We start from the raw sequence: 17,259 nt of genomic DNA on the forward strand, positions 1-17,259 counted from the left end.
ATACGGAGATTAACAAAGTCTTCTTAAAATGTAGGTAGGAATGGATTTGTTTAATTACTTTTCTCCTAACACAGCAGTAGAGCAGGATACTGAAAGGCTGAGAAGAGATAATTTGGGGACTTATGAATTTGAAGGGTAGGGCAAGCTTGAGTGGGGCACTGAAGTGTGGGATAGCATGGAGGCACTGGGTGCCTGAACAATGAGAGGGGAGAGAAAGGACAAAGACAAATAGGAAAGGTTAAAAGAAATGGGAGAAGGGCACTGAAGACAGCTTTTCCTACAACCAGTGCTGGTCATCAGTGCTTACTGGAATGGAGGGGTAAAGAAGAGGAGAGAAAGTCTTTAATGGTTGTTGTTGGTCAGTTGTTTCAGTTGTGTCTGACTCCTCATGACCCCATTTGGGGGTTTTCTTGGTAAAAACACTGGAGTGGTTTGCCATTTCCTTTTCCAGCATTTTACAGATGGAGAACTGAGGCAAACAGTGACTTGCCCAGGGTCACACAGCTAGTATTTTAATTCTTCACAACATATGTATTCTACTGAATTAGACATAGACCAATTACAAATAGAGTTGGGCTAAGTCTAAATGCTATTTAACAGTGAAGAATTTAGTTTTAATCATTGACCCTCAGAAAGCAAGAGATTGGAGAGATGAAACATTCTGCTGGAGAAGATGGGAAGGACTGAGATCACTTATGTATGTAGAGGGGTTTCCCTTGGTAAGGAGAAGGGTCACTTCTTGTGAAGCAGGTTCAGGAGATGGTGACAGAAGCTATCTGAGTGGTGTGCAATAAAGAGGAGAAAAGACCAGTGAATGGTCTGTTTTTTTCATTGAAATAGGAGGCAAGGTTCTCAGCTGACAGGGTAGGAGAGGGGGCTATAAGTGTATGAGGAGAAATGAAAAGGTTTAGAAAAGCCACTATGGTGTGAATGTGATAATAACTCACTTAGTGGGGTGTAAAATGATTGCCTCGTCACAGTGAGGGCCCAGTTGAGATTAGGTAATATGAATTTTTAGTAGACCCAGTCAACACAATGTCATGATTTTCTTTAGTTTCATTCAGCATTATGTGAGTAAGAGTAAAGGCAGCAGATGATGGGAGTTATCCAAGACAGGTTTGGCAGAGGAAGATCTGGTGATGGGATATGAGAGCAAGGGACTTGAGAGAAAAGGACAGGGTAGAGTTGAACTGGTTCACCAAGGAGTCAAGATGGGAAAAGAATATAGCCAGTGCAGGGGTAATAATTTAGGAAAGAACTGAGGAGTCAAAGGATTGGAGCTCAGGGTGAGTACAAAGAATAGGCTTTGGAGTTGCAAGACAGAGGGAAAGGTAGAATAACAACAGATTGTGTCTTCCTTACTTCATCTATTCTTCCCCATTAACCATCGTTCTATATTCCTCTACAGTCTGACTTCTGCCCTCATCATTCAGTTGAAATTGCTCTCTCCAAAGTTACCAATTATTAATCACCAAATGTTAGTGGCCTTTTCCCAATCCTCATTCTTCTTGACCTCTGTAGCCTTTGATGCTATCAATCACCATCTTTTCTTTGATACTCCCTTCTAGGTTTTCATGACACTGCTCTCGACTCTTCCTATCTCTCTCTGCAGTCAGTCTCCACTTGGCTGTCAAATTGGTTTTCCTAAATCACAGATCCGACCATATACCCTCCCCCTTTCTCATTCAGTAACTTTAGCGACTCCTTATCACCTCCATTATCAAATATAAAATCTTATGTATGACTTTTGAAGACCTCCGTAAATTGGCCCCCTTATATGACTTTTGAACCACCCTTACCTTATGTGTACATTTCTGTGTGTATACACAAGTATATATGTATATATATAAAGCTTTAATAACAAAACTTTTTATATGATACATACATGTACATGTTTATGTTTATCGTGTGTATATGCATATGAGTATATGAGAACAGTTAAAGGGTCAAGAGAGAGAATGATGGACTTAAGTAGAGAGGAGTTAGCCTTACTAAAAAGAGGAGCCATCTCCTCTTCTACAGAAGAGAATGAGAGGACAATGTAGAAGAATTTTGAGACGAGGACTTGGGGACATAAGGGAGTTTATGACTGATGGTTCTCTTCTCAGTAATTAATTAGGAGGCAAAGGGATGAGGAATGATAATGGGAGCTGAAACATGGTGAGTAGAATGTAATAATTAAGAAAGGACTTCCATATAGCAATGAAGGACAGGTTTAGATAAATTTCTAGTAGATCCATAATACAGTTATGTCACTTTCTCCAGCAGCTTGAGTTTGGCAGTAGAAATTGAAAAAAAATGAATAGTGTAAGTAACTTAAAGATTAGCAAGGTGTGCACAGTAACAGGAGGGTAAGGAATTCAAAGGCACAGGACAGTGAATAGTTGAACTGGTTACAGCTAAAGGCACAGTATTGTGAAAGGAAGAAGATAAGGCCAGGGCAGAGGTAAGAAGCTGGTAGAATGAAGAGGGATAAAAGACCTGGAAGTCTTTGTGAGGACAAGAATAGATTTGGAAGTAATAAAGCAGAAAGATGGGAGATTATGATCAGAAGAGAATTTTCGTTTAGGTAATGGCGAAGCCTAGGGTATTGCTACTACTCCTATGGGTAGGTATGGGTTTTTATTTTCCTTCTTAGATTACCTTATTTAAACAATTGCTCCCTCTCATTCCTTCCCTTCCCTTTTAACGTTATTGAGCCATTCAGTTGTTTTTTATAGACACTTACAGAATTCATACTTAAAATGTGCACTGTTATGGATTTGAAGTTGGAGATTCTTATCTAATTATTTTTATCTTCCTATTTAGCTGTCCCTTTTGGCCATTTCAATCAATATATTCCGTACATCACAAGCATACCATTTACTTGGACAGCTACTAGAAAAAACTCAGGAATATCCAGACTTCTATTTTCTTGCATATTGGCAAATTCGTTACAATGATATGGTTGCTGTTAATATCTTCTTTGCGTGGATTAAGGTATCCTTATTTTATTCCACTAAAGTTTTTAAAGCATCATTAAATAACACAACTATAGTTTTATTGCCAAACAAGTCCTGAAGAAAACAAAATTTTCTTATGTTATACAATAAGTTTGAAGCAGGTTGGCCTCCAATTTAGCTTCAGTACAGTTTGGAAAAATTAGATCCTCATAACTAGCTTCTATCCAAAATTACAGAGCAAATTTCTCTTTTTTTCACCTAAAAAATTAAGATTGCCTCCCTTCTTTCTGGGACAATTTCAAGCATTAAAAGTTAGTGTTAGTAGAATGTTTGAAGCTCCCTCGTGTGGTGTAGTGGAAAGTTCATTGTATTAGAAATCAGGAACCTGGAGGTCTGGCATAGGTTCTGCCACTAGCTCTTTGTGTGAATGTCACTGGGTAAGTCACTTTTCCTACATGGATTTAAGTTTCCTCCTTGGTAAAATAGGAAGATTGAATCAGATGATCTCTAAGATCCCTTTCAGCTCTAACTATTGTCTAAACGTATCAGATGGTAACTGAGTACGGTTACTTTTTAGAGGCAACTCACTTAAGTAAAAGCATTTATATTCTACTGTCTTCCCTCTTCCTGTGTCAGTCATTTATTTCTTGAAATCTTTCTGTCTTCAAATAAAAAAAAATACCACCAAAGTAGCCCCTGCTTGCCTTGCCAGAGAGATAGGGAAGGAAGAAATGAAATAAACATGTTTCTTGTATGTGGAACTTGAGGTTAAGCATCACAGAAAAATAATGTCATGCCAAATAGAACTAGAAGAGAAAAACATGTAGACAATGTGTATTAATGGAAGAAAAATCCTGCTTTAAAGACAAATACCTTTGAAAACCAGGCATCATCTTTGAAAGAACGTGAAGATTCTAGGCCAGTTGTTTTCCTTGAGCTAAAGAGTTGTTTGACAGTATTTTGGGGGGTTTTTTAAAGGGTAAGAATCAGGAAGAAGCAGGAAAATTAACCCTTTCAGGAATAGCCTCTTATGCAGAAATTAAATACTTAAGGAGTACCTGTTTAAAATTATCTAAGTCACCTACTCCAGCACATAATGTACAGCAGCCTACCCTTCCTTGAAGCCACCACTTCTTTTAGCACTGTTTCTAATACAATACTGACAGCTCATTTTCAAATTGTTTTTCACAAAGAAATACTTTTGGCCAAACTCTGTAAACCTTTTCATACCAAGCTTCATTCCTGTAAGGTTCTCTTTATCTTACCAAAGACCTTGATGTTTGTTGCCAGGATAAGCACAGTTTGTCAAAAGAAAATGTATTGCTGAGTTGTAGACAAAGTATCATGAGCAGATATAAATGAAACAAAATATAGCCCAGTATTCACAAGGAATTTATAGACCTAGTGGGTAACACAACATAGAAGTATGAAATGTCACCAAAACATCCATTGTCTGCATCCTGATACTAGCAAGCCCTTGAGTCTCCTCTAGTTTCCTTTAAGCTCATCTCTTGATTTAAATATAAATTTCTTATAGAACTGAATAAACTTTTTTGTTAGGAGTTATATTCCTTGGTGCTCTCTCTCCCATTCCAAACTATTCTCTTCTCTTTCAGATATTCAAATTCATAAGCTTTAATAAGACAATGTCGCAGCTGTCAACAACTCTCTCCCGCTGTATCAAAGATATTATAGGATTTGCCATCATGTTTTTTATAATATTCTTTGCTTATGCCCAGTTAGGGTATCTTGTTTTCGGATCACAGGTTGACGACTTTTCCACTTTTCAAAATTCTATGTAAGCTCTTTTTAACAGAGTAAATATAATTCTAAATTTATTAATAATTTCTGGGAGGGTGGAAAGGCCTAAAAACTTTTGAGGGGTTTTTGTGGGAGGTGGTTGTATTTAACTTCAGTTTTATAACATTCAATGTCTTGCTAAATAGTCACTCAACTCAGAAACAGCAGGATCCGAGGACATAGTACTATTTCCAAAATTATTTTTAGATCAGGAATGTCAAATTATGTTTTCAAAAGTGACAGCTAGGTTTACTGGTATACCTATGTCTATAACAGTAAAATTTACCTCATACTTTTTCTCACAACTGGCCTTTGAGATAATATATTAGAAGAGACTGATCCTCAGAGCAAAAGCTGAAGCCCAGGTCTTATGACTTTAGTTCTTCTTATTTTAGGATTAAGTTAGGAACAATTCCAGGAGGGAAGGGATTATCTTATTTAAATTTTCTTTTCCAGTGCCTAGCCCAGTATTTTTATACAAAATGAATAAATTGTCAGAAGTAGTTTCTATGGCAACTTTCCCTAGGAAGCAGAACTAAATGAGATGTTTTCCTTGAAGTCCCCATTTTTGGAATCCTTACCCCCTGCTCATCTTGAGTTCAATTTTAAGAAACCAAATCAGTCAAGATCAGGTAATAGCTAGATAATGCCCAGAACTTTAAAGGCAATGAAATAGACTCTTTTGTATTCTAGGCAAACTAATCTGTTGGCTGTTGCCTCAACTCCACAATTTTCAGTCTCTCTGAATTTGCACAAATAAAATCGTTCCCCAAGCCTAGAAACATAACCCCTTCTCCCTGCTGCTTCTCATAATGCTGAGCTTCCTTACAAGCTCAGCTCATCTGCCACTTCCTATGTCAAATCTGCCATGATTCTGGTAGTCCTTAAGGATCTTAACTCTATTTTGTATTTGTGTAAATATTGCATGCCCCCTAGCAGAATTTTGTCTTGCACTTCCCACCACCTAAGTAATGTCTTCCTTAGTTAAGTATTCAATTAATTGAAATCCTTACAAAAGTATTAAATCCAGGGTTTTGTTAGATTCCTTAAAATGGGACCCAGTATATTTTTTTAAAAACTAATTCGCACACAATTTTTTTCCAGAAAATTGTTTATTGTTCAAAGTCTAACAGGTTAAGAAAATTCAGATAATATTGAAGGTCTTGGGACTATACTACTACCATACTCCTATTCCCCTACCCCATATCTTAAAAGTTACTGGGTAGCATAGAAATGGGTTCCTTATAGAAATCTTGAATAACTTTGTTCCTTTTTCTTTTATTGAATTACAGGCATACTTAACAGTGCCCCTAAACAATACTCTGACAATAATGTCATTAGGACGCAGCTGCATTCCTACTTAACTCTGTCCCTAGGCTACTCTGACTCTCTATATAAATATGGTTTTGCTTAAAGTAATAGTTTCATGAAACCAATTAACAATGTCAGGCAGAGTGTGCCTGTAGTAGCATGATGTAGTAGCAAAGGCACTAGACTGAGAGCCAGGCAACTGGGATTCAAGATTCATCTCAGCACTTGCTAGGAAGGTGTCCTTGGGCATTGCCTATACTCTGGGGTTCCATATTGGATTAGAATCTATCCATGGTCATTTCCATTATAATCAGTCATGTTGTATTTTTACTAGTCTTCTCTAGGGAGAGATGCTGTAATGGTCTGGATAAACCAGAGACCCAGAGAAGAGGAAGAGTTGCTGTTTTGATTCCCCAGATGCAATTCCTATGCAATTCCCTCATGGATTATCAATCAAACCCTCATTCTATTTGGTTTGGCTTTCTTCTGCATACAATTAGATTCTCACTTGAGGGGAGAGTAGTACTAGATAGTAGTTTCAGTTGAGAATAATTGGGGAAAGAATGAAGCCATGACTATCCCTCTTGTCCAAAAACCTGTATCCCAAAGGCAGGCGGAAACAGTAAGTCTTTTGCCTCCCTCGCCAAAGATCCTTTATTTGGAGGTTATTTCTCTGATTCTCTGATTCATCAAGCTCAGCATTTCTCTCCATTTTATATAGATGTATTAGTCAACAGTCTTAAAAATAGAATAAATCCCTCTGTCAAGGATAATTCATACCTAGAACATAGTAGATGTGTAATAAATGCTTATTGATTGATTCAAGACAAATCCAACTTAGAGACACAGGAAATTAAACTTCTATAAGCTCCAGGGAACTAGTGTTCTGTAACTTCAAATTTTCTAATGAGGTAGTAGTTTATTTCCTTTGTGTATATATTTTGTTCTTCCAGTGTTGTTCACCCTCAACTGTCTTACGTTCGACAAGAGAGAAAAACTTTTCCTCTTTGTTAACTGACAATATATCAAAATACCACTGAAAAACTTCTTCCTGCATTTCTTTCTAAAATTAAATATATATGCAATACACGTAACACAAATATATTGCATTCCTGATAGCATTAGGAAATTTGGCAACCACAAATGCAGATCCTCATCAATAAGTTCTTTACATAAACTGTAAGAAAAAAAGGGAACTGTGAGATCATCTAGTAGTCCAATTCTCTTGTCTTACAGGATTACAACATATATTTGGAGTAAATAGAAAATCGGATTAGTTCAGCTAGTCTTGTTAAGTAAAAATGAAGCAATGAAAAATGAAAAAGCATCTATTAAGTGTTATGTGCCAAGTGCTAGTGCTACAAATAGAAAAACCTCTCTGTACCTTTTCTGCCTATAGAATGGTCAGTTTAAATCCTTTTATAAAAGAAGTAGCTTCTGTAGTTTCTGGCCTTGTGTCCACACAAAGCATTTACTGCAAGGCAAATAGTTATAAATAGGTTATCAGTAGATGGTAAATATCTGTGATGCTCATTTTAACTAAGTTCTAGAAAAGGCAAAGAAACAAATGCAAGCACATACCAAGGAGACAAACAAACAAAAGGTTTAGCGCTCAGGAGCCCAAGAACACAGCAGGACTACTTGATGTAGAACATGGAGTGTTAGAAAACCTCACCACTGTCACAAGATTCAATCTTTTTAAGTCTTAAGAAGGGATTAGTGAGGAACGGGGTCACTGAGGCCTTGACTATAAATCAAATTCCTCCGAGTCCAAGGCTTCTAAGTTCCAGCACCATATTTCTACAGCAAATCGGTTGGATTTTCTTATGACTACCCTTTCAGGCATGCACTATTCCTTCCTGTTCTCTTCCCTACCCCTCCAGATCAATGATTGAGAGTTAACAGGTCATAAGTTCCAATTCCTTAAAACACTCCCCTTGAACACATTATCTTGTGCAACTAGAAAATTTTGAGATAGCAGTAGTCCCCACTCCCCGCCCCCCTCCTGCGAGATGCTTTGGATTCCTTTTTTTTCCTAACGTTTTTCTTTTTAAGATTTACACAGTTTCGAATTGTTCTGGGAGATTTTAATTTCGCCAACATCGAGAAGGCCAATTGGGTGCTGGGACCTATTTACTTCATCACTTTCATCTTCTTTGTATTCTTTGTCCTGCTGGTAAGAGTGCTAACTGTGCAGTCTGTCCTTGGCCCCAATAGCTTGCACTGAGAGAAAAATTATGAAATCTTTAATTTAAAAAAAATGTAGCAAACCTCTCATAATGAAAGCCTACTGGAGTCCACTGTCATTAAACTGTAGAATTTTCTCACAGCATTGTGGAATAGTAGGAATCCAGATTCCTTAATTCAAAGTCTACATTTATCAAGCCATGTGACCTGAGAAAATCAGATAACCTACCTAAGCCTGATACTTTGCCTAAAAAGGAAAGGAACAAGTGAAAATCTGTAAGCATCACTTGAGCTTTGGAGAAGAAAAGCAACGTTAGTTAATCTTACAGAATCTTTAGGTATTCTTTCTGGCTTTTGTGAAAGACTCTAGAACTTCTAAGTTAGCGGATACAATAATGACATAAGCTGAGCTCATCACATTTCAAATAATCAAGGACCTAAAGGACCATTATGAAAGAGCAAAGGTCTTACAAATGTCCAAGACCACAAAAACCTCCAGAGAGGGAAGCATTTCCTTAACTGTGCCAGAAATCATTCATTTCAGTGAGGCTTGTACCATGCATATTTATGGCATAGCTATGGAAAACCCTCTCTCCTTTGATAGCTACAGGCTTCTCTTTTCACCACTGTTCCCTCTAAAATTAAGATGCTAAGAAAATTTTGGGTTGTTCTTTCAACTTACTAAAATTAGCACCTGTCAAGTTCACTCAGATAAAAATTTATCAAAATAATTTCTTGGAATGCTTCTCCACAGAATATGTTCCTGGCAATTATTAACGACACCTATTCTGAAGTGAAAGCAGACTATTCCATTGGTGGGGGCCCAGAATCTGAGTTAGCAAACCAAATCAAAGCAGTGAGTAAAATTAACTTCTTTAATAAAGTAAGGAGCTTATCCTGTGGTCTTATTTAAATTTTGTTCCTTAAACAGCAGTTTGGTTTTTTATTTTTCCTTTGTAATGTTGTTTGTGCTATTTCACTAAACAGTGAAATCTGCTTAATTCTCACAGGGACACAAAGTTCATAGCAATCAATAACAGGCAAGCAGTTAGGGTCAATGAAAGAAGAAATCTTAACTCCTTGTATTTTTCTTGCATCAGATGTGCTTTATCAGTTGTAACATGTGGTCTAAATGTACCCATTGGTACAGTTACTAACTACAAAACTGCTGGTGTTGGATTATGGACTGGAGAAGACCCTACCCAGAAGACTCCTGGCCCCAATTTCCCTGCATTAGAAAATAGTGAGATGTCCATAAGGAGATAATATGGTAGGGTGGAAAATGTGCTAGGTTGTCATTAAATGCTGGGTATTATTTGTTATTAGATACCACATTTGGACAGTTCAATATTGAAATAGAATTTTCTTTTTTTTGCTTCTGATCATGATAGGGACACTATCATGTGATAGGGTCACTATCATCAGATTCCACGGTACAATCTTAATAATGTGACTTTTTAAAATAATTTAAAGGTTTTTTTTTTAAATAAAAAATGTTCCTGTCCATTTATGCCCTTAATCCTTAACCACCACTCTTAGTATTTCATTGTGTGAGGCAAAAAAGAAAAAAACAACAGAAGGGAAGATTACTAGATAAAAGATAAGGATAGACAATGGTAGATGGCTATCCATTTTCCCCCATGAGGAGCCTTAACAGTAAAGCATTCTATATTTTTATTTAATTCTGTTACAACTGTCACTAGGCTTGTTTTTTTTTTTTTTTTAAACATCAAATTCTCTTATGTTCAGAGCTATTCCAGGACCATGGAGAAATTAAAACTAAAGAAACCCCAAACAGAAGGCCAAAATGAAGTGTAAGACTCTTCATATTGTTATCTTTTAGATGTTATTTTAACGTTTACCTTTTAAGTGCTATTATTGTTTAGTCAGTCACGTGACTGTGACACACCCCCATTTGATTTTTTTTTTTTTTTTTTTGGTAAAGAACTCGAGTGGTTTACCATTTCCTTCCCCAGCACATTTTACAGATGAGAAAACTGAGGCAAAGAGGGTTATTTGTTCAGGGTCACACAGCTAATAAGTGTCTGAGGACAGACTTGAATTCTGGTCTCAACCCACTATGCCACCTGTCTGCCTCAACTTTTAAGTGGTATGTAATAAGGATAAGCTTTTGACTGCTAGGATAAAGGACCTAAAAGCTTAGGATCAAGGACTCCAAATTACAGGCCTACATCTCCAGGTGTCTACTTCAAGGAGGGTCCTAAAATTCTCAAATTTAATTTACACATGTATATACATAAAATACATGTTGTACAAGTAACACATACACACACACAAGAAGGTATGTTAAGCTATAATCTCACCCACTGCAATGCAAGCTTCTTACAGGTAGGGAATTTTTTCTCTTTCTCTTTCAGCACAGTGTCTTGTAGGTAAGCACTTAATATATCCATGAGAGTACCTTAGTCCCTTAATTTCTAAATATTTAATTGAAAAGCTTAAATGCAAACACTTGAGGACTGGGGACAAGAGGTAGGTAGAAGTGGAACACACCACTGTAAAAACAACAAATTGTTTTCTAACTCTCAATCCTTTATTTTAGCAACCTATCCATTAACATATAAAAATGTTTCCTTCCCCTCCCCACCAAGCTCAAGGCCTCTGGCGTTATGTGTATGTACTAAATTGCTTGTAATGATATTTGCAGTGCTATTACCCCACGAACCATCCTATGCCTCATTTCCTAAAGAATTCATATTTATATACATCAGGACAAGTGAACATTCTCACTGTAAAACAATGTCTTTCTACCTAAGTGGTTGTGTGATTTGGCATTATTTGACCCTCTGTTTTCCATTTTGTATTAATTGTAGGAAAGAGAGAGATACGACTTCCCAGCCCAGAAGAGACTTTGATGAAAAAGTAGGAGTCATTTTTCATAAACAGTCTATCGTAGTTGTAATATAATTGAGTAGAAAAATAATTCTGCTTGAAAAGTTTCTGGAGCTAATGTTAACAAAAAAACATACTGCATTATCAATGTTTACATCCTATCATAAAATTTGTTTTCTAGATGCCTTCTAAGTACTATTACCTCTCAAACTTACATTCATGCCACACATATGAAAAAACTGGTTTTATGTACAAAAGTTTCAGCACGTATACTTTCCTTCTTTAACTTGACAAGGAAATTGAAAGTGCAAACCAGATGAAAAAGTGGAAAGAGAGGCTTGAGGAAAAGTATTATTCTTCAGAAATTCCAGATGCTTATTTGCCTGTCACACAACAAGAATTTCGAGAGTAAGTGAGCTCTTATACTTTGTAAAATTTCAGAAAACTAACAGATTTATCACATTGTGGCATAAAGATATGTTGGCAGTGAGTAGGGACCCCTAAATAGTTTTTTCTCTTCTTAAACTAATAATTAAGTTTTAATGGAATCCTAAATCTTTTGATATGTTTTTACCACAATCTCTAACCTCTCATTTTATAATTAGCTAAAGCAAAAATTACCCATGATTATATAAAGCAGCAAGGACTTGGCCATACCGTATTTTTAACTGAAGTCCCTAAGGATGCCATTCATTTTACATTACCTTTACAATAAAATTTTACACTCTACATTCTCCTCTCCACCAATTATCTTCCACAGGACTTGGCCAGTTATTTCTATTGAAAAGAGAACATATACCACCCTTCTACAGACTAACCTACAGTGAAAGTTTAGGCTCAAACCCCTAATCCTTTAGCATTATTAGGGTTGTAATCATCTCAGGAGGTGTCATTATGGTGATGCTGCCTGAGATACCAGGAAACCTGATTTCCTCATCCTAGCTTTGCCCCCTCTAACAATAGAGTGTAATTCTTAAACAGGATGCTTTTTCCTTTTTCTTGGCCTGTTCATATGTTAATGATTGGTCTTCGATGATCTCTTAAGCTTTCTTCCAGCTCTCAAAATGCTTTGGGTAATTTAGGAACTTTCAGAACCCAGTTGTCCTGCTTCCATTTTGGGTGGAGAAACTGTGAAGGCTATTTAGGGGAGCAGTATTCTTTTCTTCCAGAGAGGTTGTATCAGGTGTGGGCTTTCTTTCAGTAATGATTCAAGTCGCCTCACTTTAAAATTCTCTCTTTAAAATTCTATTTTAGACTCTTTTTATTTGCAGTAGAGCTAGAGAAGGAATTGCACTATGTCAGTACAAAATTAAACAGAGTGATGAAAAGGATTTCTGCTACAAAAACATGACAGATGTGCAAACAAAGGTGAGATCATACTATGCCATTACATCAGCTTTCTTCTACACCACTTTTATTTTATTCTTTTTACTGCATTCCCACCTTTAATCCCCTTCAATCTAAATTGTTTAAAGAATTCTATTAAAAATCTGATAGTCTGGCTGTTTCTGAAGTCCTTGTGCAATAACCAGGTCTTTCAGTAACACAACTGGGTAGGAACACCATTTGCCAAATCCTAGGGACAAGTAATCTTATGGCAAAGCTCTTAGAAATAGCTTGGGTTGAATTCTGCTTCATGTACAAGCTTTATGACTCTGGGCAAATCACTTAACGCCTCTCAGACTGAAGTTTCCTCATCTATAAGAAGGGATACCAACACCTACCTCACAGAGTTATTCTTAGGATCAAAAGTTATTGTTATTTTCCTATGAACAAAGTATTTTATTATCTTTAAAGGGATTGGTGTGAAAAAGAAGAGAAAGCAGAGTCCAGCTGATGAGACAGGAAGGACCAGCTGAATAAATGAGACCAGAAAGTTTAAGTTTTTCCCCCCCAGGCATAGCCACTAAGAGCCAATTCAATTCTCTTTTATATCATGGATTAATTTTTCTTATGCCACTAATCTCATATGTTTACTTCTTAATGCTCAGGACTCTAGAAAGCAACCAGATACTTCATATACAAGTGTCTCAGCCACATTTCAGTTTGATGATGCTCCAGGCAAATACAAGTGTAAAGCAGCATATCCTACATGGCAGTATAAATAGTTTGATAACACTTCAGTGCTCTTTCTCCAAAAAATATTAAATTGTATATATTTAATATATATATATCATATATATAAGACACTTGTGTGTGACAATGTTTAAAAAGCAGGTTTGATTACTCCAAAATTGTTCTGCTTTCCCACCCCCACCCCCAGTTTGTTACATAGTCCATATATTGCTCCATCTCCCATCAATCAGTATTTTTCGGTACTGACAGTATATTCCACAAACTCCCCTTCCCCTCTGGATCCAATGGCCAAATTAATTTGTAAAACATTAGTATTAAAATTCTCCCAAACCCAGAAACTCACTTGGCCAATTTATAAAAGATGATTTCTCAAAGTTCTTGGTTTGTCTGATACATGTTTGGTAAACTGTTTTCAAAGTTAAACACATACTGATTTTGTGGATAATGGTGATAAGAGTCTCAGGTCGTGGGTCACATTGGGACTGAATAGTTCTGTACCTTGTGGTGAGCAATCACAACTTTGCTAGGTGCAAAGTAGCAGTATAGTATTTCTACTCATAAGGAAACTTCTATTCCTACCCTGGAATTTTGTGACAAACCATAATATACAGCACATATGGGTAGGGCCCTCCCAAAACAATCACCAGCAAATGCTACAACCTGATTATACTGTAGTTATTTTTTTCCCCCAAAAGTAAATCTAACTTCTGAATTTCTACATACTAAAACTACTCACCACTTTCAAGTTATCATTTTTATAGCTGTTAAGTAACACTAGTCTAAAGCCTCCAATGAAAGTCAATTCTGTAACTACCATCAAACCTTCCTTTTTTGGCTAATTAAAGGGAGTTCTTTTGATCTTCCAAGTCAAAAATCTGTTTCTAAATTCTAACCTTCCAAAAAATTCACAGAGTAGAATTTTTTCTTTCCATACCTGTTGCCATCAACCTCATATTGCTTAAGACAACAATCCTACTATCACAGGGTTATAGGTCTGACTTACTCAACTAAGAATAAACTGAGCCAGAGCTTCATGAATGAGGACATTAAATGGCAAAGGAATTCCAGGGGCTGCCATTTTTTTTAAACACCTGTTGGAAAAATAGGAAGCCATTACAATGACTTGGGACAATAAAGATTAAGGTACTTTTATTACAAAAATCTACACAGTGAAGTGCCAGATATAGCAGTGTAATTATATCTAGTGGACATATCAATATATCTATATATTGCTGATATATAGATATATAGTTCTTACTTGTACCAAAGTAAAACTCTTAATTTATCACAAAATGCCTAATTCTACCATGTACTGCCCAAGAAGGATGGCACACAACACCTAAGAGCACAACCGCTGCCATGCTTATCTACTAAACTGAACAGCCAAATTCTCTGTACAACAAACAATACGAAGCAGCTGTTAATTCTAAAATGAAACCAGTCAGATCACTCACTTATAAAAATATTGGAATCATATAGTTTTAAGTATTATAAAGGAGGAATATATTATTTAAAACATTTAAATAGTGCATATTGACATTTTGCATGTGGCATATAAAACACAAACATTCATGTACAACAATATACAGTACATATAGTTTCAATGTTTGGATACACCCGTGTCTGCAGACTGATAGAAAAAAAAATAACTGAAATGTACATTGCACAATGGATCCAAATCAAATTGATAAATGGTCCTGGTTTTAGTTTTTAAAATGCCATTTCTCTAGATACTTTATGAATAGTTTCGCTATAGAAAGGGAAACCATCAGAACATAGCTAGTTTTAGTGCTTTTTTTGTTAAAATTCCCAAACTACAAGTTCACTATTCAATTACAAAAACAAAAGAGGCAATGCACACACAGATGATCTCTGAAGTACTATAAATGCTATTCATTGTCAACTGTGCGTTTAGTAAGTCCCCCAAGTCTATGAAGTTCATGCTTTCCACAGCTTCTAATGATGTTACTGCCCCCCCCCCCAAAGTATCTTTTGGTCTTTGATGACAAAGTGTGTTAATATTAGCTTGTCAGAAAACATGCATGTAAACTCACTGCATGCAAAACATAGCACTAGTCAAACTGATATACTTACCCATACAGAAAAGCACCAGTTAAAAATTAATACTTAAGTTTTGCCTGACCTGAATCTTTTTAATGACTGCTGTATCATATAGCCCAAGCAAGTGAATAATCATCTAACACAGTGAAAATGATCACCAGAATGACACCAAGAGGACATTTTTTTTTAAAGCTGAACCATGCACAGGAAAAAAAAAATCTGCTTACACTACAAGAGTACACTACTGCTTTCTGTTTCCTAGCTGCATCACACATATACAATGTGGTAACACAAAGTAATTTTTGGAAGGGGTGGGGGAGGGAGAGATATTGGCTTTTTGTAGTAGTTTTTTCCTTGTAATTTTTAAGACTTACACAACCCACCAATCCACCCTAAGGTGCATGTAAAATACAGTAATATTAGCCCTTGTTTAAACAGCTATAACAATCATTTTTACCGATTTAGGCCAGTTGGGATCTGCTGGCACTATTCAAGTCTAAGCACCATCAGATTTCCCACATGCTGACATGGGTAATAAGGTTCTCACATTATCACTTGGGGAAGGCAAATCATGTCATCACCAGTTGTTAAACAATAACCAAGAAAATGAATAGTAACTCAAGTCCTGTAGGCAGCATGTGATAATGAATCAGTTTTCCAAGTTGTTTTCTGTGTTTTTAAAATTACGTTAAGGAAGGTCACTTTCTGGTCTGTCCACTGCTTTCTTTGTCCAGGAGCTGTGACCACTGACTTGGGGATTAAAAAAAAAAAAATCCATGGATTGATAACATACTACCTGTGTGACACGTCTTTGTGGGATTTCAACAGAAAGTTGTTCCACAGCAGGACTCAGAAAGGAATTTCAGTTTGGTTTTGGTTTTCCAGGAAAACACAGAATACAGTTGCATATGTATGCGTTGTCATGTTTTACTCTCAATTTTTCTGTAAGAAAAAGGCAACTAGAGTAGTTCAGTGTGGTGTGAAGATCTACATCTTAATTTTCTTCAGTAATGCAAAAAGAAGTTGGTAATAACAAAAAGCTTGTAAATTTCTGAAGTTCTTTAAAGTTGAAAAGATAAAATTCTACAGTCTTTTGGGAAAAGGATGTATCTGTAATACAAAACACTGAATGAAACTGCATGTTTGCTAAAGGTAGAGAGAATAGTTTCCTGTTAATTTGGAACATTTTATTTGCTCCCTAAAAGGGGCCTAACTTGCCCTTCAATCATATTTTTGTAGTGGCACCACAATAAAGTTCACAAGAAATTCTTTGAATAGCACATGACAAAAAATGAACTCAAGCATCAGCCAGTACACACGATGGTAGCTTCAGGGAATACAACTGGTTTTTATGATGTTTTGAAGAAGCATTTTTATATGGATTTTGAAGAATCTTGTTTGCTGATAAGAACTTCAAGAAGCCTAAGTTTGGCTTTAATTTTCTTATACTCCCTGTACTCCTCAAGCATTGGAGTCCGATCCTCTTTCTGAGCATTCCTTTAAAAAAAGAAAAAGAAAAAAAGCATAATATTCAAGAAAACAACTATATTCCTTCCAACCTATAAATACACTGGCCAGAAAAGGAACATACTATTTCTAGCAAATGAAATACCCTGCGCAGTTATCACATATAAGTTCAAGTAAAGGGTGGCTTGGGGAGTGTGAAAAGAGTCAAGATGAAAGAAAGCATCAGAAAAAGACTATCAGAAAGGTAAATCTCAACCCCTACCAGAGGTAAATCATTATGATTTCAATCCATCTTTTTGCAGATAAATATATTGTAAAGAGAGCTGCACTTGTATAAATGTAAACCAATAAGCAATTCCCAGAATGTGTATCAAGAGGATATTTTTTAATGAATTACAACATCATCATTTGGGAGTGCTAGTAAAAAAGGATGAAGCTAATAAAAAGTTTCACATACAGCTAAAGTTACAACTTTACCTTGTAAAATTTGGCCCAAAATAACCACTCTAATCTGCAAGGAATCATGATAGCTTAAGGCAGGCCTGCACAACCTGCAGCTTGC

General features: G+C 36.2%; 2 protein-coding genes across 12 annotated transcripts in view; one reads left to right on the forward strand and one right to left on the reverse strand.

The window, feature by feature from the left end:
- PKD2L2 (polycystin 2 like 2, transient receptor potential cation channel) overlaps window positions 1-15,149 on the forward strand; it is a 27,693-nt gene extending 12,544 nt beyond the window's left edge. Inside the window, 9 exon segments of the mRNA XM_072630349.1 lie at window positions 2,809-2,979; window positions 4,559-4,740; window positions 8,109-8,229; window positions 8,995-9,096; window positions 9,990-10,054; window positions 11,075-11,123; window positions 11,389-11,501; window positions 12,348-12,461; window positions 12,891-15,149. Of these exon segments, the coding sequence (XP_072486450.1) occupies window positions 2,809-2,979; window positions 4,559-4,740; window positions 8,109-8,229; window positions 8,995-9,096; window positions 9,990-10,054; window positions 11,075-11,123; window positions 11,389-11,501; window positions 12,348-12,444 (900 nt within the window). The 3' untranslated portion in view covers window positions 12,445-12,461; window positions 12,891-15,149.
- FAM13B (family with sequence similarity 13 member B) overlaps window positions 2,808-17,259 on the reverse strand; it is a 176,753-nt gene continuing 162,301 nt past the window's right edge. For all 11 annotated transcript variants that reach the window (XM_072630340.1, XM_072630345.1, XM_072630346.1 and 8 more), the window contains one exon: window positions 2,808-16,727. In XM_072630340.1, coding sequence (XP_072486441.1) covers window positions 16,604-16,727 — 124 coding nt within the window. In that variant the 3' untranslated portion in view covers window positions 2,808-16,603. The remainder of the gene's footprint in view (window positions 16,728-17,259) is intronic.

The sequence above is a fragment of the Notamacropus eugenii genome, chromosome 1 (assembly GCF_028372415.1).
Source record: "Notamacropus eugenii isolate mMacEug1 chromosome 1, mMacEug1.pri_v2, whole genome shotgun sequence".
NCBI lineage: Eukaryota > Metazoa > Chordata > Mammalia > Diprotodontia > Macropodidae > Notamacropus > Notamacropus eugenii.